At 40.6% G+C, this 27,640-nt stretch overlaps 1 protein-coding gene across 1 annotated transcript in view; it reads left to right on the top strand.

Moving 5' to 3' along the window:
- The first annotated feature begins 10,319 nt into the window (after positions 1-10,319).
- LOC147617592 (mitochondrial carrier protein CoAc1-like) overlaps positions 10,320-27,640 on the top strand; it is a 58,429-nt gene continuing 41,108 nt past the window's right edge. Inside the window, exons 1-7 of the mRNA XM_086775883.1 lie at positions 10,320-10,654; positions 11,455-12,112; positions 12,605-12,690; positions 12,792-12,999; positions 13,083-13,185; positions 14,203-14,387; positions 14,528-14,647. Of these exons, the coding sequence (XP_086632009.1) occupies positions 11,882-12,112; positions 12,605-12,690; positions 12,792-12,999; positions 13,083-13,185; positions 14,203-14,387; positions 14,528-14,647 (933 nt within the window). The 5' untranslated portion in view covers positions 10,320-10,654; positions 11,455-11,881. The remainder of the gene's footprint in view (positions 10,655-11,454; positions 12,113-12,604; positions 12,691-12,791; positions 13,000-13,082; positions 13,186-14,202; positions 14,388-14,527; positions 14,648-27,640) is intronic.

Genomic DNA, 27,640 nt, shown 5'->3' on the forward strand with positions numbered 1-27,640 from the left:
AAGATAGTCCACTTCCCTATAAGGACTCACCGCTCTCACCCTTACTCTCACAAAACGAGCAAGAGACATGCATCAAGAATCATACACTCTCCTCTTAACCCTCTCTCTCTCTCTCTCTCTCTCTCTCTCTCTCTCTCTCTCTCTCTCTCTCTCTCTCTCTCTCTCTCTCTCTCTCTCTCTCTCTCTCTCTCTCTCTGATAAAGCAATTAGACATGCACAACTCAATTGACACAAAGGGGGATTGTGTCTATTTATTATAAGAAATTCACTCATATATAAGTGCCCTTTATTCAAACTTAGGTGCCCAAACTTAACCCTAATCTACTGAGCTTGGACACATTTAAGCTTTTCTCATAAAATGTACAACTTTTTGAGGATTGTTTACTTATTAGGATACTCATAATATATACAACTTTTTGAGTGATACACCTCTTCTCAATAATATGTACAACTTTTTGAGTGATACAACTTTTCTCATAATATGTATAACTTTTTGGGTGTTATTTACATAAAACTTTTTAGGCTACTCTCATGTGTAGTAGGGAGTGCCTTTGTTAAGCCCAAAATGGGGTTAACACATAGTATCGCCTTGTTTCATCTAAACATATCATCATAGGTCTCCCAAAATATAGAAGTTATGTCTCTTTCTAGATACAAATATGATGCAAGTCATCATATGAGCATGCTTAAAACTTATTTTGTAACAAAACAACTTAAAGAACATCCAATCTTCTATACACCATTGTATTTGAACTTAATATCTTTGACCTTGAAGAGTTCAAAGATATCTTTAAACTCTTGCATTTGAACTTGATATCTTTGAAGAGTCTAAAATTATATTTAACTTCATCAAAGCAAGCTCAAGAAGGGTGAGTTTCTTTCTATTAAAATTGAAGTACCATAAGGTCTTTAAAAAAAGACGTAGCCACGTGGCTTGTGCACTCTGCTGCACATGTACACAACCTTTTACACTCTACCATATGGAGACTACCAAAAAAAACTAAAAAATTGAGTGATCATGGCGTGATCGAGCGAGACAATGGATTGAGTAAGGTCCTGTGCAAAATTTAATAGAAACGATTAATAAAACTTAGCCTAATGCGTTTAGGTGCTTGAACCGGGCTAACTTTTAACTATTAATATTTTAGTATTGTCGTTTTTATAACTAGTAAAATTAAAATGTTGGATACTTTATAATATTATTAGGTTAGCCAGGACTATCTCAAATAATAATAATATCAATAGCTTGAAATTTGACTAATTGAAAGTTTTTTTTTTTGCCACACTTTAGCAATGTCATATATATACAAAAATAGTCCTCTCTCTCTCTCTCTCTCTCTCTCTCTCTCTCTCTCTCTCTCTCTCTCTCTCTCTCTCTCTCTCTCTCACACACACACACACACACACACACACACATGTACACAAACACACGCATGTATGCACCCACCCACACACACGCACACACGCATGCACACACACACACACACACTTTTGTGTCTAAATTTAACATGTCAGGCAGCCAATACATATTTTTGCACATGGCTAATTGAGCCTAGACTAGGCTTACTCTTAACTTGTAATAATTCAATATTAATATTTCTATACCTAATCAAATTAAATTGTTGGATAGATAATATTAATATAACTAAGACTTTAACAAATATTATTAAAAGCCTAGCATTGCCCACATGACGATTGTGCACGTCCTGAAAACTTAAGTATTTAATCCATTGGACATAAGGAACCTTTATGCACACATCATGGTAGCAAACGATGCCACATTCATATCATCACCCTGCATAGGGAACTTAGAAAAGTGGCCTCTATATATTTTGGATCCATCAAAATGTCCCTCACCATTTGGTATAATTCTAGCTCCATTAACCCCAAATTGCTATGCATTGTCCGAGGCTGCCTAATCCATGCCTAGTCGAAACCCCCCTCAGAACCTCTTTAGGGTTACCTATCAATAAAATGCCATGCCATATTCCAATCACCTAAAGTAGCCCCTTACTTCAATAAAGTTGGGCCAATCTCCATTGGGCGCTTGAATCTCTCTCTTACCCTACACTACATCGAGTCCTATCATAATATGGATAATTCAGGGGAAAAACTTCAACAACCTCTACTACTATCATCACCACATGTTGATTCTTTGAGCTCATCGTCCTTTTCCTTAAGGAGGTGCCCAAGAACCAGTGGACAAGCAGTGCTAGTCTTCCATCTCAATGAAGGTCCCAACTTCCATTAGTAGATACACCTTTATAGCGCATGGTCAATACCATGGCCACACAGAGCTGAATACTGGTTTTTAGAAGCCCTTTGATATCATGTGCCAATCCCAATCTAGACGATGGCTTTCCTACAAGCCCTTCATCAAGCTTTCTATGAGACTAATGGCATATTTTTGGCACCAATGTGGTCACCCCATGCTGAGTCCTCTTTACTACTTTCCATATTCTTTATGGGCCCACATCTAATACAAACCCTTATGCAATGATACTACACAAGATTAAAATAGTCGAAGAAAGAGGAATCAAAAGTGTCGAAGAAAGCAATGTGTTGAAGTTTTCACTAGAAGAAGAAGCTTCTAAATGGGCCCAACTTTTACCCACCCAATGCCCCCCCAAGAAAAGGGATGTCAAAGAAATGTCAAAGAAAGCAGCAAAAAGAGTAGAATAAAGGAGTTGATTTAGAGAAGTCTTCGTGTTTGAGAAGTGCACACGCACATTTAGCCCATTGCCCATGCACACATCACTTAGATATTTCACTATGGGCATCATATTTTTTTCGCTTCTAGCATCTTACGGCACACACAAGCACATGCCCTACAACAATTAACCTTGTCAATGTCAACCCTCTAGGTCCATATGTGGATTAGGAGACCATAGCATGCGCAATCTTGGCCCATGGTATGCCCAAAGAGCTTTAATGCATGTAACCTCTACTTTGACTCCAATTTATTAACAACACAACCTCAACGTGGAAAAAATATTTACCATAAAGAAGCCTCATCTCTTAGCATCACACTGTGAGATATGGACATAATCCCGTGTCATGCAATGAAGATCCAATCCGCTAGCTCACCATGTTAATCCATTATATGGTGATCCTAACACTTATTTCATTAATCACATGGTGTAGACAACTTTTACTTGACTACCTAATTTTGAAGGATTCATGCCACTTCCACAAACCATAAGAGGCCTCGCATAAAGAACCTCTATATCACCTTTAACCACTCATGCCGCCTCACCAAGCTGTCTACCACCAATACTACCCAAAGCTTCTCTCCAGTATGCCAACCTCGATCACTAACTTCATGGCATATCCTTAACCATCCACACCTTTTCACCCCGTCAACAACTTCACCACCGACTTGGGTGATGCAAGGATGCAGTCACCATTAGGAAGGGTTGTATATTAACCACTCCTTAGGCTAGCATGGTTTCACCCATGTAACCTACTGTAGGCGTTTTACCATCTTACTACTCAAACATGCACTTATCTTTTGTAAGATAGCACTGGAACATATAAGTGGCCTTACCATGTGCTTAATGTCGAATACAGAAAGTCTATGGACTTCACATACATACTTGCTTAAGACTAGTAATAGAGCCCATACCATTTTTAAGATGGCGTTTTACCATCTTACTACTTAAACATGCACTTATCTTTTGTAAGATGGCACTGGAACATATAAGTGGCCTTACCATGTGCTTAATGTCAAATACGGAAAGTCTATGGACTTCACATACATACTTGCTTAAGACTAGTAATAGAGCCCATATTATTTTTAAGTTTGGTTGGCCTAGTGTGAAAACTAGTCACTTATATATGTCATTTTTGACAATAAGCAAAGGAGAATCATTACCTTGTATTAGTTTAATTGTGAGTTCTTCTTTTCCCTCTTATTTCTTGTTTGTATGCTCCTATTGGATTCATGCATGCTAGATGGATGCTTGCTTGAATAGGTGTGCTTATAGGTTTTCCTCTTCTTTCCTTACCTTGTAATAGTTTACTTGTGAGCTCTTCTTTCGCTATTGGATTCATGCATACTAGATGGATGCTTACTTGAATAGGTTTAATTACATGTTTTCCTCTTCCAATAGCCTCTTATTTCCCTGCCCTTTGTGAGAGAAAACGCTTGCAAATGACCATCTCTTGTTAAATCTATCCAGACATAGAGATATCTCCCTTCACCCCATTGGCAAGGACCATTTTAGTGTGACAAACAAAGTGAGGAATGTGATACAAGTGAGGAACGTGATGGATGAGCTAGTGCATCCATATAGGGAAGTTGAATTTATGGCTCTAAATCAAGACCCAGCCAATGACACATACTTCACCAAGGCTAAGGTAAGCTCTTGACTTAAACACCATTCAAACCTAAGCATCCAGGTTATCACCCTACATTATGAGGGATTCTTTCTTGCTACCTTGAGACCTTTAACTTATGCCTTAGAAGAAAAGTTCATAATGGCAACAACGGGACTCTGTACAAGGTGAGTAAAGCACAAAAGAGCAAGGAGATTTAGGCCCAAGGGAAAAAAGAGCCCTAATTCAACAAGTGGAGTAAAACATTACAAGAAGTGTGATATTTGCCAAGGAGAAGAACCCAAGCCTTGCCATGAGAACACCACTTGTCTAAGAAGTTTGAGGATCCCAGATGGCAAATCCAAGATAGTGTAGAGAGCGACTAAACTTGGACCTTACAAAGGTCATTGGTTAGAATCTGCCTCGAGTAAGAAGCTTTGGGATGAAATGAGCCAATTAAACATAGAAGTGAGAAGCACGAGCTACCACAGTCCTCTGAGCCCCAAATTCACCAATCGGCTCAGTAAATAATGTTATTCACTTCGTGAGAAAATGGCATTAAACCACTCTATCTTTTATTGAAGCTCCAATGAAGGAACGGGAGTAGTAGGACTAAGAACCTCAAGGTTAACTCATTGCAACAAAGAAAGACTATTAACCACTTTTGTAGGTTAACATGGTTTCACCACTCTAACCTCCTACCATAAGTCAATTTGCCACCTTACTTGCTCGAATGGGTACTTATCTTTTGTAAGACACAGCTGGAACATATAAAGCAGCCTTATCTTTAGCTTAATGTCAAATAAGAAAAGTAAAAGGACTTTATGTTCATACTTGCTGAAGACTCATAATATACCATACTATTTTTAAGTTTGGTCGGCCTAGTATGAAAACTAGCCACTTATATATAAGTCATTTTTTACGCTAAGCAGTACACATTCATTCCCTTGCAATAGAATACTTATATATAAGTCATTTTTATGCTAAGCAGTACACATTCATTCCCTTGCAATAGAATACTTTTGAGATCTTCACTAATCTATTCTTGCTTACATGTATGCTATTGGATTCTTGCATGCTAGATGGTTTCTTGCTCGAGTAGGTTTGCTTATAAGCTTCTCTCTTCTATTAGCTTCTTCATCTGCCTTTTGTGAGAGAGAACCATTGCAAAGCACATTCTCTTTTTACCTCCACCTAGACACAAATAACCCTATATTCTCCCTCTTAGTGAAGGAGCGACAAACGGAACGAGGACGCAATGAACAAGCTAGTGCACCCACATCAGGTATATGATTCGATAAAGCTAAGGTGAGCTATTGACTAGAGCCAATGGGGAGGACTAGCCTATGGCTTAGCTCTGTTCATCTACGCTATTGGAATCACCCAATATTTCATGGTGTTAATTAGGTGGTCACACTCCAAAAAACATATAATTTTATATTGGAGGAGAGGGGTTTGATAGGAGTTGGATTGACATGTCATACCAACTCATTGGTGTTATACCATGCAGATTTTTGTAGAAAGTGCATCCTTTGGTGTCTTGTCCTATATCTAACCCCCTTATCTCTCCACCCCATTTCCACCTCTTAAGTCATTACTAGCTTTAAATAAAAGCTAGGTGTAAATGAGAAATTAAGCATGATATAGAAAACTTAGGATAAACAAATCATATGAGGGAGCTCTTGTAAGACAATTTGATTTTGAGCCATTGTTCAACTTTTGATTCCATGTCCATTCATATGTGAGAAGAGAGAAAGAAAGAAGAGTGAAAGAGGGATTTAATCTTCAATGTTCCATGCATCAACACTACTATACTGCACACACAAATTTTAAAGCTAAGGAAAAAGGAAGAGACCTTGCCTTGTTTGGACTTTGTGTTGCCTTGTTTGATGCATTTATAAAAAAGAAATAATCGATGTGTCTTTACTTGAAAGGTTCAGCACCTCTAATACCCTAGGTTTCCTTTGTTGTAGCCCTTTTGGAAGTTGTGATGCAATGCTCTACACATTTTTTGTAAGTTAGAGCTTGGCCCTTCATTAGGTAGTATGCCAATCCAACCACTATTAGTGGATGAAACAATCTCCCAAACCTCAAATGAGCTCAAATAATTTAATTAAGAGAAATTACATGAAGGAATAACCTTGAACGTATCTTTGCTTCCATACCATTCAAGAATATATTTTTGTTCTTAAGAGTTTTACTTTCTCCTCGCCTCCTAAAATATATCTTTTGAGTTCTTTAATTCTCATCAAGGAGACACAAGTATATGGCCTCTTAAGTTTTCTCTTTCAATGGAAAAACTTTTTCCTTCCTTCATGCCTTGTATTACTCAAATGGGCTTTTAAAGACCAAAATGTTAAATCATTTCTTGGAACCATGAACATGTAAGTAGTCATGGTGCTCTTTTACTCTTGCTTGTTTTGGGGCTTTCCTTTGTAATGAGAAGGCCTTAATGGTTCTACTAACGTTGGCTTAGTGAAAAGGCAAATGTAGTTACCTCACAAAGTTTCTACTAACGTCAGCTTAATGAAAAAGGCAGATGTAGTTGCCTCACAATGTTTCACCCAAACTTTGTCAATATGTTTTTAAATCTTTTTTTAAACTTCTTTTAATCGAGTAAGACCTTTTAAAGCCATAATTTAATGCTTTTCCTCTATAAGGGAGACCAAAATTTACAAGTATTTCACCATTCAAAAAGCACTATCCAATATTCTTTGTTCACATTCACAAAGTGAGCTACAAGAGGAAAGGCCAAAATGGAACTCTTCTCTATTCTTATTCAAAATCATGGTTGTTTACTTTTTGTCACTTTTCTTGAGCAGCGCGTCATCAACGTATAAAATGATGACTAAAAATCAATCTTTACTCCTCTTTACATAGAGGGTACTCTAATTTGGGGCCCATGATGAGCAACATGTCATCAATGTATAAAATGATGACTAAAAACAATCTTTACTCTTCTTTACATAGAGGGTACTCTGAGTTGCATTGTTGTAAACCATTTGCAACCAAGTATGTATTTATCTTTTCATACAATACTTTGGGAGCCAACTTAAGGTTATATACAACTTTTCTTAACCTGCATATTTTAGACTTATATCCCTTCTTAACAAAACCATGAGTTTGAGATATATAAACCTCCTCATGCAAATCACCATTCAAGAAGGTAATATTGATATCCAATTGATGTACATTCCAACCATAATGTGTTGCCAATGTATCTTTTCTCCTCTTTACATAGAGGGTACTCTGAGTTGGGGCCCATGATAAGCAAGATGTCATCAACATATAAAATGAGTAAAAATCAATCTTTACTCCTCTTTACATAGAGGGTACTCTGAGCTGGACTATTGCAAACCATTTGCAACCAAGTATGGTTTTATCTTCTCATATCATGCTTTGTGAGCCTGCTTAAGGTTATATAAAGCTTTTCTTAACCTGTAGACTTTAGACTTATATCCCTTCTTAACAAAATCATGAGGCCGAGATATATAAACCTCCTTATGCAAATAACCATTCAACAAGGCAATCTTGATATCCAATTGATGGTACATTCCAACCATCAATTGGATATCAAGAGGCCGAGATATATAAACCTCCTTATGCAAATAACCATTCAACAAGGCAATCTTGATATCCAATTGATGGTACATTCCAACCATGATATGCTGCCAATGCAATAATACACCTTTTGAGAATGATGCCTTATTGAATCTTACCTAAAATGCACCCCTCACATACATATTTGGCATGGGCCTCAACCTTTGGCAACTCTGACACTGTCTCTTCCCTTCTAAGCCGCAACAAATTGATAAAGTTCAAGTGATCAAAGCAGGCATGTCATAGCTATGTGTTACTCATAGCACGTGTGGTAGTAACTCAATGAGCATTATGTGCCAATCTCTAATACCTATCCAACCTGTAAAGCCCACGGCTTAGAGTATCAGATATCTTAGTGATGTCTCCACCATCGCTTTGATCATGAAGAGTACACCTATCATCAATAAATGTGACCACTGCCCTAGCAATGATAACGAATTCTTTTTAATGCGCCTGGAACAACAAGACTTATGAGAGAGTGATTATTATGAAAACAAATCATGCTAAGAAGTAATGTTCTTAATAGCACCACTATCAAAATACCATACATGTTGATCTATCACTAATATGCATACATCATGGAGGATAGAAGGGTAAAAAATGTATCATCTTGTGTATAGTTTGTTGACTCCTTCTTTTTAGCACTTAGTGTTTATGCATCAGCCCCACAACCATGCCTCACTCTTTCTTCTTTTCCTTCTCTCGTCTTTTTTTGCATGTATTGATATAATGGCATGGCTTTCGCTTTCTTCCCCCCCTTGCTAGAAGACTAGGCTCATTCTGCCTTTGGCTTGTAGCCACCTTGAGAGAAGGCTTTGACTTTACCTTTTAGACTGGCAGATACTAGTTCGATCCTTACAAGAGGACTTTAACCAACTCATCAAATGTAAAGTTACCCTTCATCTCACGAGGCAAAGTGTGGATGCAAAACCTTGATATCAATTCGGTAAAGTACTGTACACACAAATTTTAGAGCTATGGAAAAAGGAAGAGACCTTGCCTTGTTTAGACTTTGTGTTACCTTGTTTATGTTTGATGCATTTATGAAAAAGAAACAATTGGTGTGTCTTTACTTAAAAGGTTGAGCACCTCTAATACCCTAGGTTTCCTTTGTTGTAACCCTTTTGGAAATTGATGATGTATAATGCTCTACACATTTTTTATGAGTAGAGCTTGGCCCTTCATTAGGTAGTATGCCAATCCAATCACTATTAGTGGATGAAACAATATCCTAAACCTCAAATGAGTTCAGACAATTTAATTAGGAATAATAACACAAAGGCAAAACCTTGAACGTATCTTGGCTTCCATACCCATTCAAGAATGTATGTTTGTTGAGAGTTTTACTTTCTCCTTTGCTTCCATACCCATTCAAGAATGTATTTTTGTTGTTTGAGAGTTTTATTTTCTCCTTAGTTCAAATTTGTCTTTTGAGTTCTTTAATCCTCATCAAGGTTATACAAGTACATGGCCTCTTAAGGTTTCCCTCTCAATGGGAGAACTTTTTCCTTCTTTGATGCCTTTATTACTCAAATGTGGTTTTAAAGGCCATTCAAATGACAAATCATTTCTTGGAACCATGAAAATGTAAGTAGCCACAGTGCTCTATTCAAAGTGATCTTTTACTCTTTTTTTTGGGGGCTTTCCTTCATCATGAGAAGGCGTTAATGGTTCTACTAACATTGGCTCAGTAAAAAATGCAAATGTAATTACTTTACAAAGTTTCACCTAAACTCTATCAATATGCATTTTTATCTTATTTTTGAGTTATTTTAATCGAGCCTAAGACCTTTCAACTAATATTTGACACTTTTGTAAGTATTTCAACATTCTAAAAGCACTTTCAAATGTTGTTTGTTCACATTTACAAAGTGAGCTATAAGAGGAAAGGCCACATGGAACTCTTCTCTTTTCTTATTCAGAAGCATGATTGTTTTCACTTTTTGTCCCTTTTCATGACCAAGTTTAATAGCATTATTACCTATTATCAACACCATATCTACTTTTGTAAAAGCAAGGCCAAAAAATTGTGATGTTTTTTTTCAATTAGATCACTTTTGTAAGCATCATGGGGATCACTTTTGTAAGCACTCAAAAACCATTTTTTTGGCATATCTTATTGCTTTTTATTTCAAGGTATGGTTTATTTTTCTTCCTCTTTTTTCTTATGGTCTTTTTGACAAGAACTCAACAGGATGTTAGCTTGAAAAATTGAGAGCTTTTCACACCCACATTACATGACTACATAAAAAGAGTACAATCTCCCAAACATTTGACATATAAACTTTTCAGTATATAAGTTGGATCGCATGTGGTGGTTCTCTCCATTTTGGACCGTAAAATGGATCACATGTGGTGGCTATGATGTAGAAAGGCTCATCTAATGCACACAAACACAACACACCACACACACAAAGAGGAGGGGAGGGAGAGAGAGTCTTTTCCTACAGCTGTTTCTTTCTTGTCAGAATGTTTCTTCTAGCATTTGTTTAGGAGTTGTCTAGGCTAATCAAGGGACACGATTTAAATTTAAACAAATGCACTATCTTCGACTTTATCTAGGGGTTTGCCCATAAAGGGGAGGCCTGTTGCCTGCACGGTACAGACAGACACACACACCGACAACCCCAGCCCCACCCACATCCATCGCCACACACACAGTGTAACACACAGTTTAATAGGAAACCGCCAAGGCGCTTGGGCATTTCCTCGGCGACCGTCTTATTGCTTCAAAGAGGTACGCTCTTGTGCATTTGGGCGCATTTAATGTGTTTTTTTGTGAACAATTGCACGATGAGGTAAGAGATTCAATGATTAGGGTTAGGGAAATGGTCTTTGGGTTTATACAGCATAGATCTGTGATTAGGGAAATGATTGCAGTTATGCAAAAGGTTTTGACTGCAATGCTTTGGGTCGTCGTTAGGGTTAACACGGAGAAACCGAGTTTCGCGAAACGATCAGATTTAGGGCACATAAAATGATCATATCGTTGGGTGTGCGTCGAAGTTTGGTTGGTGAGAGAGAGAGAGAGAGAGAGAGAGAGAGAGAGAGGGGAGGGATCTACCGAGAGAGATCTACCTTCTTAGGGTTTTGGGAGTCCGGTCTGTGTCCTTGAAAATAGACGAGCAAATATCAAATGAAGGAGTTGCTGGCAAGTGTACCCCCACCATAGCTCCGTCCTTGAGCCTGATGTTAGAGCAACACTGACCGCACACTTTGCCCGAACCCCTCCTCCTTACCATACTTATTTAAGAGTCTGGCTAGAGCTTGGCAGTGGCCTGATGTAAGTCCTGTTTCGTAGAAAGGTGATTACGAGCAAACCTCTCACTTACATAGGCTTGGAGTCGGTAATAAAGCAGCATTCAGGAAAAGCAGTCATAATTTTACACAGCCCAACTTCATCAATAAAGCTGACCTAAGTCAAATATGTGTGTGAGAGAGAGAGAGAGAGATTTTGCTTTGGTGTAAGATGTTGCATATAATGCTCTTACATGAGTGGAAAAATAAGAAGTTTTACAAATGTTCATTGCTTTGCAGGTCCGCCTGAATCAAGTGCCTCGGGGAAAGTTGACAGGACTGTTGTACTCAGAAACAGTCCTTGGCAACTTGCTTTTTGGAGTTGGGTAGCCATCAGTTTCCTGTCCCTTCAGTTCAAGCATATATTGGATGTCTCTCTTGCTCTCGGCAATTCAGTCGGGAGGTTGGATGGTATTCGAAGTCTCCTGCAGGCTTCAGATTGTTGACATTCACTGCTGCCACTGCTCCGGCTGCGATAGATGGGATAAGGAGTTCGCAAAGCTGGACATAGGTTGAGACCGGCCCAGTAATTTGTAACTGGGTTTGGGCCTGTATTTGTTGGCATTTTGGCAGAATCATCATAGCCCTTTTCATCCATTTTGGACATCATTTTTGTTGCTCATTTGAAAGGTTAATTTCAGTAGTCATAAAATTAGAAGTCAAAAAAATGGATTCTAGACATGGACAGACTTTATCAGCGGCAGACTTCAATTCAGCTGCAATGATATCGCCGGAAGCCTCTACAATGCTTTCTCAAGAAGAAAGCAACAGGTGTGCTTCGGTGTCTATTCGTGATACAATGCCTACATATGCAAAGGAGCTGATTGCAGGAGGTGCTGCAGGAGGTATTGCGAAGACCGTTGTAGCTCCACTTGAGCGTGTAAAGATTCTGTATCAGGTGAAAATTTCCCACTCTTCCCTTCATGCCTGTAGTCTAGGGTGGACGTCTTCAGTTACCCCTTTGCCAACCTCGTATGCAGGATTCTGCTCTTCTGCCTTTGACATCGGGAAGCATACACATTCAAATGGTTCATCCACACTCCTCTTTCTTCGTGCCACTGAAGAGGATGCATGCTGCGCTGGAGGATCGAATAGGTTTATGAGGCTACACTGGGACCTTACAATTCGTGATAAAAGTTGCATAGCATTATAGTGGATCTTTCTTCCTTTATTTTTTGACCTTGCAAGTTGGCTTTTGCCACGATAGGAACTTCTTTTGTCTGCCTAAAAAGCCATGTAGGGAACCTCTTTCTTCTATTCTGAATATATTTCAGGAATTTCTCTGTATATTAGAATGCGGGTTTAGGGTTTCTATTTGCCACTGATTGATAAATGGTCATGAGCTTTTAGATTATCTAAGGATGTCATGTTGTTTTTTGGTTACATGCAGACAAGGTACCAGAAAGTTCAATATTTGGGTGTGGTGCAATCGTTGAGATTCATCCTCAAGAAAGAGGGATTTCGTGGCTTTTACAAGTTAGTTTATCATTTAGAAGATATTTTACAAAATGTAAGCTGCATTGGTGCACAATAAACACTTAAATGATACCTTGATTTTTTTTAAATTTTTTTCGCAGAGGAAATGGAGCCAGTGTGATAAGAGTGGTTCCATATGCAGCCTTGCATTTCATGGCTTACGAGCAATATAGGCGACTGATAATAAATCATTATCCCTGGGAGGCCCCAGGTGCAGGTGTGGACTTGCTTGCGGGCTCCATGGCTGGAGGAACTGCTGTTCTTTGCACCTATCCATTGGATTTGGCTCGAACTAGATTGGCATATCAGGTTGGAACTGCCTCAATTGTTTTTTGGGAGAACTATACTGGTTTTGGGAGTCCTAAAGAATGCTAAAGCCAAATTTTTGGCAGGTCAGCGAAGTATCGAAGAGTGCTACAATCTACAAAGGCATTGGGGATGTATTTTCCAAGGCATTAAAGGAAAATGGCTTCAGAGGCTTGTATCGTGGAGTTGGTGAGCATTTCTTTTTTGGCTTTTAGAGCTTCATTTTCTTTTTTTAATATCTCATTGGATGGGTTTTACCACACCTCAAGTTAAGTCCTTAAAAGGAAGCAATCGGTTCATTAAAGGCTTATGCTTGTGTTGTGGATACCTTCATCTAAAAACATTAAAATAAAATCCAAGGGAGATGCAAACATGCGTGTAGAGCCATGGTACTCATGCACATGCTGTGGGGAGCCCGGGAGAGATATGTGAGCCCTGTTGTGCAGATCTGACCTGGGAGGATGTTGAGGGTTTGCTTGAGTTGCCCCAGCAGTGAGGTTGGGCCTTTTAAGGTACTGCTCTCCCTGGTGCCACAGCTCACCATTTATTGGCAGATGCCAGAGGAAGGTTTGTATTAGGTATGTATCTGTCCATGGCCTATTCGTAGTAGTAATAGACCCAAGTCTTATCAAAGTCCAAGTGAAGTAGACGAGACTACATTAGTTGGGTAGGTGGATGATGAATAAACCATCTTCCCTTGTTAAACTGAGTGACAAGGCTGCGTGAATTCGCTTAATGATAATGTGTGTAAGATAAAAGATTTTAATGCAGAAGACTTAAAAGTAAAGACTTAGTCTCCCAAATGCCTGATTTGAGGAGTAACTGAAGGAAAAGGGCCTTGTGGCCTCAGTATAAGCAGTTGTCTATACCTGGTGGGCTATAGGGACACGCGGAGGGCTATTAAGCAAGTGCATAGGGAGGGAATCTATAACATGTAAGGCTTGATAGAGGCAAGGGTATGCTTGGAATTTATAACGAAGGAGCTTTATGTGCCACCATTAGTGTCAAGCATGGAGGCTGGACTATGGAGGGCAGAGAAGTGTTTGAACAGCTAGAGAGGGGGAGGGAGGATTGACCATGGCAAAGAAGAACATGTTGTCTTTAGAGAAGACATCAAACATAGGAGAAAGCAATGCATTATTTTATGGAACTTGAATGGTTTTCTATAGTGAATTGCTGAGAAATCTATGAAATTGTCGTGGTCAGGTCCTACTCTTTATGGGATGCTTCCCTACGCTGGACTCAAGTTTTACATGTATGAAAAGTTGAAGGCTTCTTTACCAAGTGAGTGCCAAAGCTCTATTTTGTCAAAGCTTGCATGTGGAGCTGTTGCAGGCTTGACAGGTCAGACCATCATTTACCCGCTTGATGTGGTGAGACGGCAAATGCAAGTAGGCTCTCAAACCTATAAGACTGCTTTAGTTATATTTTTCAGAAGATGAGGTTCTGTACACGTCAATCATGTTCTTTACATTCAAAATGTGCCATTGACATGTTTTTTTGACTTTCTTCACAAACACATGTTTTCCAGGTGCAATCACCTGATTTTTTAAAACAGGGGTACAGCAGCACACTTGATGGGCTTCTTACTATAGTACGTACACAAGGTGTGAGGCAATTATATGCTGGCCTTAGTATCAACCATATCAAGGTGAGAGAGAGAGAGAGAGAGAGAGAGAGAGAGAGAGAGAGTATGCCCCCAATTCATCTAAGGGAGAGAGAAAGAAAAAGTAATATCTACGAAAGACCGAAAGGGTCTATGAGACCAAAAGGTGTGTGTGTGTGTGAGAGAGAGAGAGAGAGAGAGAGAGAGAGAGAGAGAGAGAGAACGCTGTTTTAATGTCGTAGGAACAATCCAGAGAGAGAGAGAGAGAGAGAGAGAGAGAGAGAGAGAGAGAGAGAGAACGTGTTTCCAATTTATTTGTTAATCTTTCAAGTCTCCAGACTGTGCACTCTGCTCAGCTTTTAATTTTGAACCTTCAACATGGCAGGGTTCCCTTCTTCCACTTGAAGCTGGTTAAGGTTTTCATTGATGTAGATTTTCATACTTTTCCAAAGGCTTGGAGGCATGCTTGTGCGCGTCGCAAAGACATCTGCCTGTTCATTGCATGTTTCCATGTTTTGAGCATGCGTTTGAGATCCGTGCCTGTTCATTGCATGTTTTCATGTTTTGAGCATGCGTTTGAGATCCGTCCAATCATCATGCTAGGGTAATCTTGATGCAAAATTGCATCCTGGTTTCGATTGGGCTGAGTTAATCCTCCACCAGTACTACATTGTCACATTACCACATAGTCTTGGACATCTGTTCCATAAGGGGCTAAAACATCCCTCTCATTGAGGGTCGGTAAACTACACGTGGTGTAACTCGCTTGCCCGGGGGACTAAGGACTTTGACACACTTTTAGAATCTAGATACCATCAAATGCTTACTTAACATTTAAACATGACCATAGCCATTCATCCTTATTGAGTTGATGCTTTAAAATATAAACTTTGCACAATGAGCATGACACTGAGGTTGGAATGGGCTGAATCCCCCTTGGGTAATTTTATTACCAAGGAGTATTTCTTTTGTACAAGCTTTCGGGGCTCACCCAATCATTGAGACTCTTGCCAGATTATCATAGTACACATGTCATAATTAGAATAGGGCCATCAATACAGAAACCCAAGTAATCCATGAGAAATCCAATATACATGTATAGGTAATAGAGTACCTACAAATCCACGCATACTGTTAGTTGGTACATATGCAGGAACAAAACAATAGGAGCAACCTTTAAATTAGCCGGTATATCTTCACTTCCAGGTGGTACAATAGGTACAATAGGTACAAAAGGCCTACAATAGCATAACCAGCAGGTACATGTGATACATAAGCATAAACAGCAAGTGCAATGGTTGGAACAGCATGTACAGTGGCTGGAACAGCAAGTACAGCTGTCAAAACTGTTGAAAGCAAGCCTTAAATCCCAGTGCAAATGTTGTTAGCATGTAAACAGCCTCTTAGTAAGTCTTTGTGTGTTTTTGTGTGAACCACTTCTTAGAGGGGCACATAATATCTAGATATTTTATGTGGTTTGACCTAAGCAATGATGCCAGCAGTAGTGCCATGTGTCAACTCCATGTGAGTGTGACTTAGTCAAAAGATAAGCCCCATGGGCTATAAAAATGTACTCACTCCTTGTACTTTCATATCATAACAATTACATCAATATAGTACTTGAGTTTTGTGCACTCATTGTCTTATACTCTCTTTCACTCAACCATGGCTGCTTCGCTGTTTCAGCCACCATTGTTTCAGCCGCCATAGCTGAATCCTAACCCTAAAATACCAACATGGTATCCGAGCGTTAATTCTTGCGTAGCTAGCTTGTCATCATACTTGTGCACCCGCCAATGCTGAATATGCACAACCCGTTGCTTAGCAGTCATGTTGTCCGCCTAAACACGCGTGCTCTAGCACGTCCTTGCATAACATAGCCTAAGCATAGTTGTTGGCTCAGCATAGCAGCCTGATTGGGCACACATACAACAACCGATAGCATCTCCTATGCACTGCTCTCCAGCAATGGCCTTGTAACCTGTCACTTGATGTGTGCCATCGTTTGCATGCTGTTGTGCTTACTGTGAAGAGAGAGAGAGAGAGAGAGAGAGAGAGAGAGTGTAAGTATTGGGTCTCGAATACTCTTTGTAAGGCCCACCATGAATGGTGTATTTGCTTTATTAGAATGATGGAAAATCTATAAAATCTTTTGGTCCTTAACCTTTCACCTTCACCTTGGTTGAAGAGTGTACCTTGGCTATCCTGGCCCTAGGAATTGTGCAATCCTTTTTGAATTTGTAAGATGCTCAAATGAATTCTTACCTATGCTATTTATAGCACCTTGTGTCTCCATCATTAGGGGCTCATATCTATTCATTGAAAAGTTTGATGGGGACAACTTTCACACTTGGCAGACCAAGCTGAAATTCAAGTTGATGCGTGAAGGCCTCTGACCTTACATTGAGGGGGAAAAAAAATGCTCGAAGAAGGGAAAGATGCAGCACTAAAAGCCCGGAAGCTCAGAGATCAGAAATCCTTGGGGTTGATTGCCTAGCGTTGTTTGTCAACTTTATACTTCATGTAGCAGATCTCTTGACTTCTAAGGAAGCGTATTAGATGCTCGACAAGCTCTTCGGAGCTCAGGGAAGATGTCACCATTTTCGGCATCTCCAGAATTCATGAGTGTGGATGGGCTTTGGATGCCCAAAAGATGAAGAATGTACAAGCTTTGGGAATGGGGGATTATCCAGTACAAAGGACCAAGTGTTCGTAGCATGGTCCAGGTACTCGAGACGGTTTCTTGGACACAGAAATGGACTTTGGAGCTCAAGTGGCAAGTGGAAAGTATGTATATGGCGAACTCTTGAGGATTTGGGAGAGATCGAGCGTTACGACCTTGTGTTTTTCCCTCTAGACAACAAGCAGGTGGGCATGGGCAATGGTCAGTGTGAACAGACAGCAGTTTGGATATGAAAAGGAAACCCATATGTGTGGCCAGCCCAAGTGTGAAAGGGAACAAAAAGGATTTTAAAGGTTATAAGGTTTAATAACCTTTGAAGGCTTAAAGAAAATATTATAATAAGATTTGGAAGCATGCGTTTTGTTGTTTGCTTTTGGCGTTTTTGAGAAAGCGAATCGGATCTTTATATAAAGGCGAAGGTGGCGCATCACCTTGATTGAGATCTGGCACGTGGCATACACCGGTGCTGCTCCGCGTATGTGTGGTACAGGCAGTTGCGCGAACATGTGGTACAGGCGGCTGTGCGTATGTGGTACAGGCGGCTGCGTGTACGTGTGGTATAGGTGAGCGCTGCTGTGCATATGGACTACAACCAGGTAGTCCATATCGGGCAGCCAGCTAGGTGACCAGGTGACTGCGCTTATGGACTGCAGCCAGCAAAGGGGGCCAGGCGGTTGCGCATGGGACACAGCCAACAAAGGCGACTAGGTGGTTGTGCGTAGGGACTGCTGATAGGCGGGCTTCAGGTGGAGGTTGCAGGTGTGGAAAACTAGGTGGTTGTGCATCGCATATGGAAGATCATGTGGGAAACATGTCTTTGGATTCATGTGGACAGGTTCTAGTTTTCTTGAGGTTACATGCAAGCTGTGACTATAGGGAAGGACATATGGTTTGGTACAGTCCTACTGCTGTTTGGGAAAGGCTTCGTGGGATCCATGGTAGCGATGGAGAAGACCTTTTCAAGTAGGGAGGTGTTGTACAGGTGTGCCATTCTCTATGGAATGCTTTGCTGTAATAGCGAGAGTTCTTATTTGAAAGTCTTGGGTGAAAGCTTCAAGGGATCCTATTGGTAGAGAATTCTACGAGTTGTACTATGTATTCAAATTTTTGTTCAAGTAAAGAAATACCGCAAGGGGCGCCACTGCGTTTTGGGGCCAAGTTTCGTGCTCGTTTCTACATGGAACTTGAGTCAGATAGTGGCTCTTTGACAAGTGGAGTTGGTCCTCCTGGTGTTTGTTTCACCGCCCGTCAAATTTTTGAAGGCCGGTTTCATCGAGCAGTGAAATAGGTTTCTACGTGGTGCTTACATGTATTTCTCATGTGGTGGAACACAAAGAGATCATCTCCAAAATTTTAGGAAAAGTTGCTATTTTTAGCAATCTTCGATGGAATTTTCGTTCGCATCATTACCTTTGGAATTCGACAAAGATCAAGTATTGCCAAAGCACCATTGTGAAATAAGCTATCATTTGGGATATTTTCAGAGCTGAAGATTGTGGAATATTTGGCCTTCAGATTTGGGACATGTGGCATATAAGAGGATAAAAGTGAGACAAGTGTCCTCACACTTGTCAATTCAGCTCTACACATGGCATTGTAGCACTTTCTTGCTTATTTGAACATGAGAGTTATCTCTTGGGTGAGTTTGAGCTTTAAGCATGCTTTTTGAGGCTGAAAACTCTGATTTTTCTCCATTTCTCTTCATTTCTAAGCCCACCATAGCCATATCCAGCTTGGGGAAGATGATTTTCACTACTCTACACCATCTTGCACACTCCCGATGGTTGTTTTTCAGCAAAAGAATCCTAAAGCTTGCTGAAATTTTTGGTTTTATGCGATATACACGATGTTATACTAGTTTATGTGCCCATGGATGTGTTGGAATTAGGGTTGCAGGAAAGTACACAAAGCTTGGAGAAGAAGAAGCAAGAATGCACACAACACAAAGTGTATTAGATTGTGTCAATGTACAAAAGATAAGTTAGCCCTAGAAGGATGGGCGTATATACAAGCCGGGGGAAAAAACCTCCTAAAGAGGGAAAAAGTGTCCCGGCAGTCCTAAGTGTGTTCACACACATCACTGCCTATATATATATATGGCAACAAATCTCCCCTGGGAGTGATGGTGTGAACGAGAGCTGGCACTCATGTATAGGGGAGTGCCATGCCTGAAGTAGATCAGTCCACAAAGGGGAGCAAGCCCAAAGCTTTGCGGAAAGCTTCGAACTTCTCACGAGGAAGCGCCTTTGTGAAAAGATCGGCGAGGTTGTCCTGTGTTGGCACATAGGCCAAGCTTATCTCTCCTGCTGAGAGTCTTTCCCTGACATAGTGATAATGCACCTCAATGTGCTTTGTGCGAGCATGAAAAACTGGGTTTCTCGCAACTGCCAATGCGCTCTGACTGTCAGTGAAGATAGAGGTGGCAGACTCCTGTTCAACACCCAAGTCAGCCATAAGCCGTCTGAGCCACACACACTCAACCGTAGCTGTGAAAGTTGTCCTGTACTCAGCTTCACAACTAGAAGTGGCCACAGTAGGTTGCTTCTTGCTCAACCAAGATATGCATGAGCTACCGAGCATGAAACAAAAACCACTTGTGGACACTCTTGTGTCATAGCAATCAGCCCAATCTGAGTCCGAAAAAGCATGTAAATCTGGCGGCAACGATTCCCCCTTGGGATAAAACAACCCAAGATGTATGGTGCCACTCAAGTAGCGAAAGATGCGTTTAACTGCCTTCCAATGTTGAGACCTTGGGCTATGCATAAACCTGCTCATCTGTGAGACTGCAAACTGAATGTCCGGTCTCGTAATGCATACATAAATGAGGCAACCAACAGCTGTCTGATAGAGTGTGACATCAAAGTGATCTCCAGTATCATGAAGACTCAACTTCAAACCTGTCTCCATTGGAGTAGCAATAGGCTTGCAGTCTTCAAGGCCAAATCTTCGCAACAATGTCTCAATATACTTTGTTTGACACAAAGCAATACCTCCATCACACTGCTTAAATTGTATCCCCAAATAATGATGCAAATGTCCCAAATGTGACATTTCAAAAGAGGCATTCAAATCAGCCTTAAAATTAGCAATATGACTTTCATTTGGTCCTGTGAGCAGCATGTCATCGACATAGAGAGCAATGATTAGATGTACATCATCCACACATTTAACATACAAAGTGCTTTCTGTTGGACTATTCTGAGTGGGACACCTATTGAGTACATATGCAGCACATGACAGTTTCAAGCCAAAACGCATGTCGCAAAGCTTGGCTCTTGACCATACATCGTGCCATCTCCATAAGTGACATGTTTTTCCTCTCAGCAATACCATTTTGCTGAGGGGTATACGGCACTGTACATTGGTGTTTTATCCCACGACTAGCCAGAAATGCATCAAACTCTTTAAACAAGTACTCCCCCTTTCCCCGATCAGAATGGAGGGTGTCCACAGTACAATTGGATACATTTTCAACCATAAGAAAAAACTGTTTGAAGCACAAAAACACTTCGGACTTTGCCTTCAGTGGATATATCCATGCATGCCTTGAGTAATCATCAATGAAAGTCACGAAGTACAAGTGTTTACCAAATGACGGAGTTTGCATAGGTCCACATACATCACTATGTACAAGTTGCAATTTGCGAGTGGCCCGCACAGAACCATCCTTTGGAAATGCAGAACGCTGTATTTTGCCCAAAATACAGTCTTCACAAACATGTTTCAATGGTGCCTCAAGAGGGGGCAATGAAGCAATCATATCAAATTTCTACAAACGCAGCAAACTAGCAAAGTTCAGATGATCAAAACGAGCATGCCATAGTTTTGCATCTGAAACTGCCTTTTCATCAGAAACTGCATTTGCTGAATCTTCCACACACTTGTCATAAGAATTGAGCCTATACAGCCCACGAAACAAGGTGCCAGATGCAATAATCGCATCACCAGAAGTCAAATCATGAACAGTACATCTGCCATCCATAAATTTGACTATAAATCCAAGTCTAGCAAGCGCAGAGACAGACAATAGATTCTTCTTTATCCCTGGCACATACAAAGCATCTGAAAGTGTGAAAGCGCTGCATTTGCAGCAGTAAGCATAATTTTACCAACGTCCTTCACTGGGTAAGAAGTATTATTGGCACGTGTGACAGTATTCCCATTAGTGACAGTCTCAAGACAAGTGAACATATCACGATGTGAGGTAATGTGCTTTGTAGCATCACTGTCAAAATACCATACATTAGAGTCAACAGAAACTGCCAAACATGCATCATGTACAGATGGGTCATACTGGCAATACACGCTAAACGCCCATTCTGTATCCTGCACAACATTTGCAGAATCTGCATTTGTAGAAGTATCCGCTATTGTGGCTGCATTTGACTCTTTCTTCTTTGCCTCTTTAGTCTTTAGCTTAGGGCATTTCTTAATGACATGATCATTTGCCTTACAATAGTTGCATCTGGTCTTTTTCTTGTCTTTATCAAGAGCCTTCTGAGACTTATTGTTGCTACCTGTGGAAGGAGAAGAAGTTGCAGACCTACTAATAGGAGAAGAAACAGTGGAAGGGGTTGCCTTACTACTTCTTCTCTGCTGCTGGGCAGCAATAAATGCTTGATCAATTGCACGCTGCCCGGCCCTGTTTTGCCTGGACTGCGTTTCTTGCAAGAGCTTGTTGACTAAAGTATCATACTTGACAGCATCAGGTCTGTCCTCAGTAAGAAGTCTCCACGGGGAAGCAAAAGTTTGATATGTCTCAGGTAAAGCTTCAAGAATAGTCTGCACAAGAGAATGATCAGGAATAATCTCACCTGCAGAAATCAACTGTTCTTTGAGATCTTTAATCTCAGCAAGAAAAACGTTCATGTCATCATCTTCCTGCATAATCTTCAATTCTAGCTCTTTACGCAGGTAACAGATTTTTGCCTCGTTACGACCTGCATACAAACCAGCTAGAATATCCCAAGCCTGTTTTGCTGTTTTAGCTGAATGAATATGGGGGGTGATGTTACGTTTGACAGAAAGTGCAATCAAGGCATGAGCCTGCGCATTTTTACCATCCCAACGAGCTTGTTCAGCAGTGGGTAAAACAGCAGCAACAGTAGAGCTGCTAGAACCTGCAACATCCTCAACAGATCCTACATCCACAGAACCTGGCCGTACATCCATATCCTTCACAATGTTTCACACTCCTTTTGCAACCAAAACATGCTGCATCATGTATGTACAAAGTGGGTAGTTGCTGTCTCCATCCAATTTGTCATCAGCAGATAACATGCGAAATACATCATTGCTGTTATCAGCCATGGCCACTGACTGAAACTGATGCAAAAGCTACCTATAATGAAGCAAAGACTGAACAGAAAACAACTCGTGCTATGTAGCACGGTCCACAATAGAGTACGTATGCCTGTTTTGCAAAAAAGTGCACTGTCGAAATTTTTGCAGAAAATGACGAAAACACCTGTGCAGAACTTGCAATGCAAAAACGGAGCCCGAAATGACCTCAGATGCGATTTCTGAGAACGCCAAGTCCTACGGGCTTATTTGCAGAGTATAGGGACCTGCAAGCGATCGTGAAAGCTCACCTCAATCGGAGAACGTGAGTCGGAGGGTGCTAGCAGCGTAGCCCTGGGAGCCGATGCCTGCTTTGATACCAATTGTTGGAATTAGGGTTGCAGGCAAGCACACAAAGCGTGGAGAAGAATTAGCAAGAATGCACACAACACAAAGTGTATTAGATTGTGTCAATGTACAAAAGATAAGTTAGCCCTAGAAGGATGGGCGTATATACAAGCCGGGGGAAAAAACTCCTAAAGAGGGAAAAAGTGTCCCGGCAATCCTAAGTGTGTTCACACACATCACTGCCTATATATATATGGCAACAGGATGAGCTTGCACGCCTACTCCCGCGCTTCTTGGGCGAGTTACATAAGAGCTCCAAGGTTTCCTTGTAGATTGAGTTCTATGGACTCATAATGCAACCACATGAGAGCTTCAACTCTCATGTGAATAAGATCAAGTCTCTCATGAACCAGCTTGCAGCACTAAATGCTAAATTGGAGGAAGATGTGGCTGTAGTTGTGCTTATCAAGTCCATGTGAGAAGAACCCAATGGTACTCTCATCACGACACTCCACAATCTCTCGATACTCACCTTGGAAGGAGTCATAAACTCCTTTGAGGAAGAAGAAAAGAAGTTCAAACCACAACAATAAGAGGGAACAATTCCTTCTACATAAAGAAGGAGAACTTCAAAGATAAAAGCTGCACAATCTGTGACATGATCAACCACATCGACAAAGAATGTTTTTCAAAGAAGACCTGTAAGCATTGTGGTAAGACAAATCACCATAAAAATAACTATTGTCACAAAGCACAAGCAAATGTCACCTAGCAGGAAGAAGACTGGAAAGAAGAAGCAAACATTGTAGAGTTTGAAGCAGAGTGGGCTTCCTAAAAGACCTTAACATGAAATATGAATCTATCTCCAAGTATAAGTTTAAACCATATTCTCACGATACAATTAAATTGAATAGAGAAAAATAATATAAGCATAGAGAAGGTGAACGTGAATACGTAAAAAATACTTCACTACATAAAGACACAAGCATTGGGTGCAATCTTTCTCCCGACGTATGTGGCTCCTTCTCCCGCACGCGGTATTTATGTCATTTATATTTTTAGTCCTTGGAGTCAATAATAGTACCTTTTTCACTTATTAATAAAATTCTAATACATGATTAGCACATGATCTTCATCTTCGTACCACTGTTCAATCCATCATCTGAAACCGGCCTTTAGAAACTTGACGGGCGGTGAACACACTTAATCACACTTAAATTGCTTTACGAACTGGAATAATAAACTTGGAAGAAGAAGAAAAAGAATAAGTGGAGCTAGAGTGCTCTTGCACAAAAGACCAATTGGCCCCAAAGCGTGGCGCCCCCGCAGGTATTTATTTATCACTCGAGGTCGGCGTAGCCCTTGTACAATTCTCGAAAGGAAGTCCCCTTGCTCCACGCAGAGGAGATCTCCTTGAAGCTTTCACCCAATTTGTGTTGTGGTGAAACAAGAGCCTTGGTCTCCTTTTTATACAAGTTTGGGGACAAAAAGCTATGCTTTTCTCCCTTAGGAAAAAAAACTAATACAAGAGCTTTTGATTTTATTAAACTCTTCTTCGAATAGCTTTTCCCTCTTCTTTTTTTATATAAAAAAATTACATGGCGATTTGTGTTTGATTCCACGCTGTTTCTGTCTCTTCGCGATTTGTAGCCCGACGCCTTTTTTTCTCTTGCGTTTAGCTGTCCAGCGGCTTTTTTTCTCTTGCTTTTTGGGGATTCGCGAGTGCACCAGTTCGCCTATGGTCCTTCCGCCTTTGCCACGTGGTAGCACGTGCCATGTCAGCTGCCACTTCACACCATGTCACCTGGCAGCAGCCTCTGCCACGTTAAGCGTACATGCTGCGATGGCTGTGCTGGCTTCTACTCGGCTATGCTTGTAGGGCTGCTAGCTGGCTGCAGTCAGGTGCCATGTGGCAACACCACGTCACCTAGACGGCTGCTATAGGGTTTGTTACCCGGCTGCTCCCCTTGGCCATCCCTATGCTGTTCCCAAAAGAAAAGAAGTTCTTAGATGCTATACCTGCAACACAGTAAGAGAGAAATACCCAAAACACAGACATGCAGATGTACAAACATATGAGCATGCACACACATGTACACACACCAAGCATGTATCTGCATCCACACATGTGAACAACTTACACATGCACATACAAAGTAAAACATGATTAGTGAATGTTAAACATGCTTAAAACATAATTGCAATGCTTAAGAAGAGAGGTAAAATACTCAGTCCTGTAACATATCCTCCTCTTAAAACAAAGCAATTGTTCTCGATTGTTCATTCAAAGGATTTGCCAACTGAAATAGAACCTAAGAGAGCAACGAGAAAGCTATGTCCTGCCAACTGAAACAGAACATCTGAATACATGAATCAAGAGCATCCACCTCGTGAATAGTCATGTCTCCCTGGATGCATTACCTGCTCCGCTCATGGCCATCCCACAGGACCCACGATCAGCAGTACATCATGAACATGAGTAAACATTGATATATATCAAACGAAAGTCTAGAATAGGCGTCCCCATTCTCTCAAAAGATTCGTATATCCATGAATCAAACCATGTGACTAGTACACATATATCATAGAAATCCCACAGGCAGATATACTGTCAGTTCAGTATCTCGGGTGTGCTGATAAGAACACCAAGCGACTTCCAGATCTCATTCAAGTGAACTCTCTGACAAAGGAGTGGAGTCACCCCCCCTCTTGAGTAACAGGTAGTACTCCAGAATCCACAGTTGAACCTGTTGAAGCACTTTCTAAGGTAGGCTTCAAGCCAAAAGCCTTAAGGTAAAGTTGTAGTATCCTCGGTGAATCTGCGAAGTCACCCTCCTCCATCCGCTTCGAATCCATAGGTGAATAGTTCACAAACCTCACCAGATATCGACGTGAAACTTTTCCTGTGACTTTTCTTTCTTTATGTGCCAAAATCTGTTCCGGTTGAAGAATCTCATCAAGTTCTTCTACCTCTGGTTGCGGCTGATCAACCTGATCTGTAGGCACCTCACCTCTGAAAGGTTTAAGAAGACTCACATGGAATGCATTATGAATCCTCCAATGATCCGATAAATGAAGACAATAAGAAACATCACTCATCTTCTCAATCACCTGAAAAGGCCCATAGTACCGCATACTCAGTTTAGCATATAAGCTTTGTTTATCTTTCATTTTCTTGAGTCTAGCCTTCCCAAATCTCAAAAGCACCCAATCACCCAAATCAAAAACCAATGATCGATGGTGTAGGTTTGTTGCTTTCCTCTATTTCTCTCGAGTCCTTTGAAGAGCCACCTTGACCTTCTTGTAAGCCTCATCCATTTTCTCCACAAAACGATCTGCCTCGAAGATCTTATCTTTTGTATGTAGGATCGGAGGTACTTTCTTCCCGCCTTCCACAATCTTGAAAGGTGCCTTACTTGTCAAAGTGTGAATGGTGTTGTTGTAAGCAAACTCCACCAAAGGAAGATACTTTTCCCACTGTTCCTTATGATCCGAAACATAACACTTTAGAAGATCCAGTACAATTGAGTTGGCAATTTCCGATTGCCTATTTGTTTGTGGATGAAAAGACGATGAGAACTTCAATGAAGTCTTCATGTTCTCGAACAATGCTCTCCAAAATAAACTTGTCATTCGAGGATCTCGGTCACTGACAATAGATGTGGGCATCCCATGGTACTTGAAGATATTCGTCAAAAATATCCTCACCATTTGCTCTGCATTAATCTTCTTCCTGACTGGAATGAAATGAGCCTGCTTGCTGAAACGATCCACGATAGTCCAGATGCCATCATTCCCAATCTTTGTCCTGGGAAGATCAAAGATAAAATCCATAGCAATACTCTCCCACGGTCTATCTGGAATAGGCAAAGAATGAAGTAACCGAGGAGTCTTTTGACGGTCATACTTCACCTTCTGACAAATGATACAATCATGAACAAAAGCATCAGCATCCCTGCGCATAGTAGGCCAATAAAAGAATGTCTCCAAAGCCTTCATTGTAGCCTCAATACCACGATGACCTGCATAAGGCAGAGCATGGCATTCTCTCAAAACCTTTTGCCTCAACTGAGAGAGATGTGAGACAATTTGTCATGCATCATCAAAAATCCTTCCTTGAGAGAATAATGATCAACTCGCTCTCCTTCAGTCAAACGATCAAAAATCGTGAGACAATTTGTCATGCATCATCAAAAATCCTTCCTTGAGAGAATAATGATCAACTCGCTCTCCTTCAGTCAAACAATCAAAAATCTGCTCAAAATTTGAGTCATGAGCATACTGTTCTCGCATATTATCAAGTTCATGATGAAAGATAATAGAGACGGCGGCCACATGTGGTTTCCTAGACAAGGCATCCGCAACCACATTCTTTTTGCCATCCACATGAACAATCTGAAAGTGAAACATGGACAAAAAGTTTGCCCATCTTATATGCTTTTCTGAGAGCTTCGTTTTAGTAAGGAAGTATCAAAGAGTCTGATGATCACTCTGAACAATGAAATCAGTCCCAAGAACGTAATGCTTCCAAGTAGAAAGGGCATGAATAACCACAAGAAGCTCCTTCTCATATGTAACATGCGGAAGCTTTGGGAGTCTTCTTTCAGCCCTAAACACTCCTGGAAACATACTGATGCAAAACACAGATATGGAGAGAGAGTAGAGAGAGAGAGATATGCTGGAAATTCAGTATATTGATATAGTACAAAAAAGGTACTTTGCTA

The sequence above is a fragment of the Cibotium barometz genome, chromosome 36 (assembly GCF_041138505.1).
Source record: "Cibotium barometz isolate CiBa-2024 chromosome 36, ASM4113850v1, whole genome shotgun sequence".
NCBI lineage: Eukaryota > Viridiplantae > Streptophyta > Polypodiopsida > Cyatheales > Cibotiaceae > Cibotium > Cibotium barometz.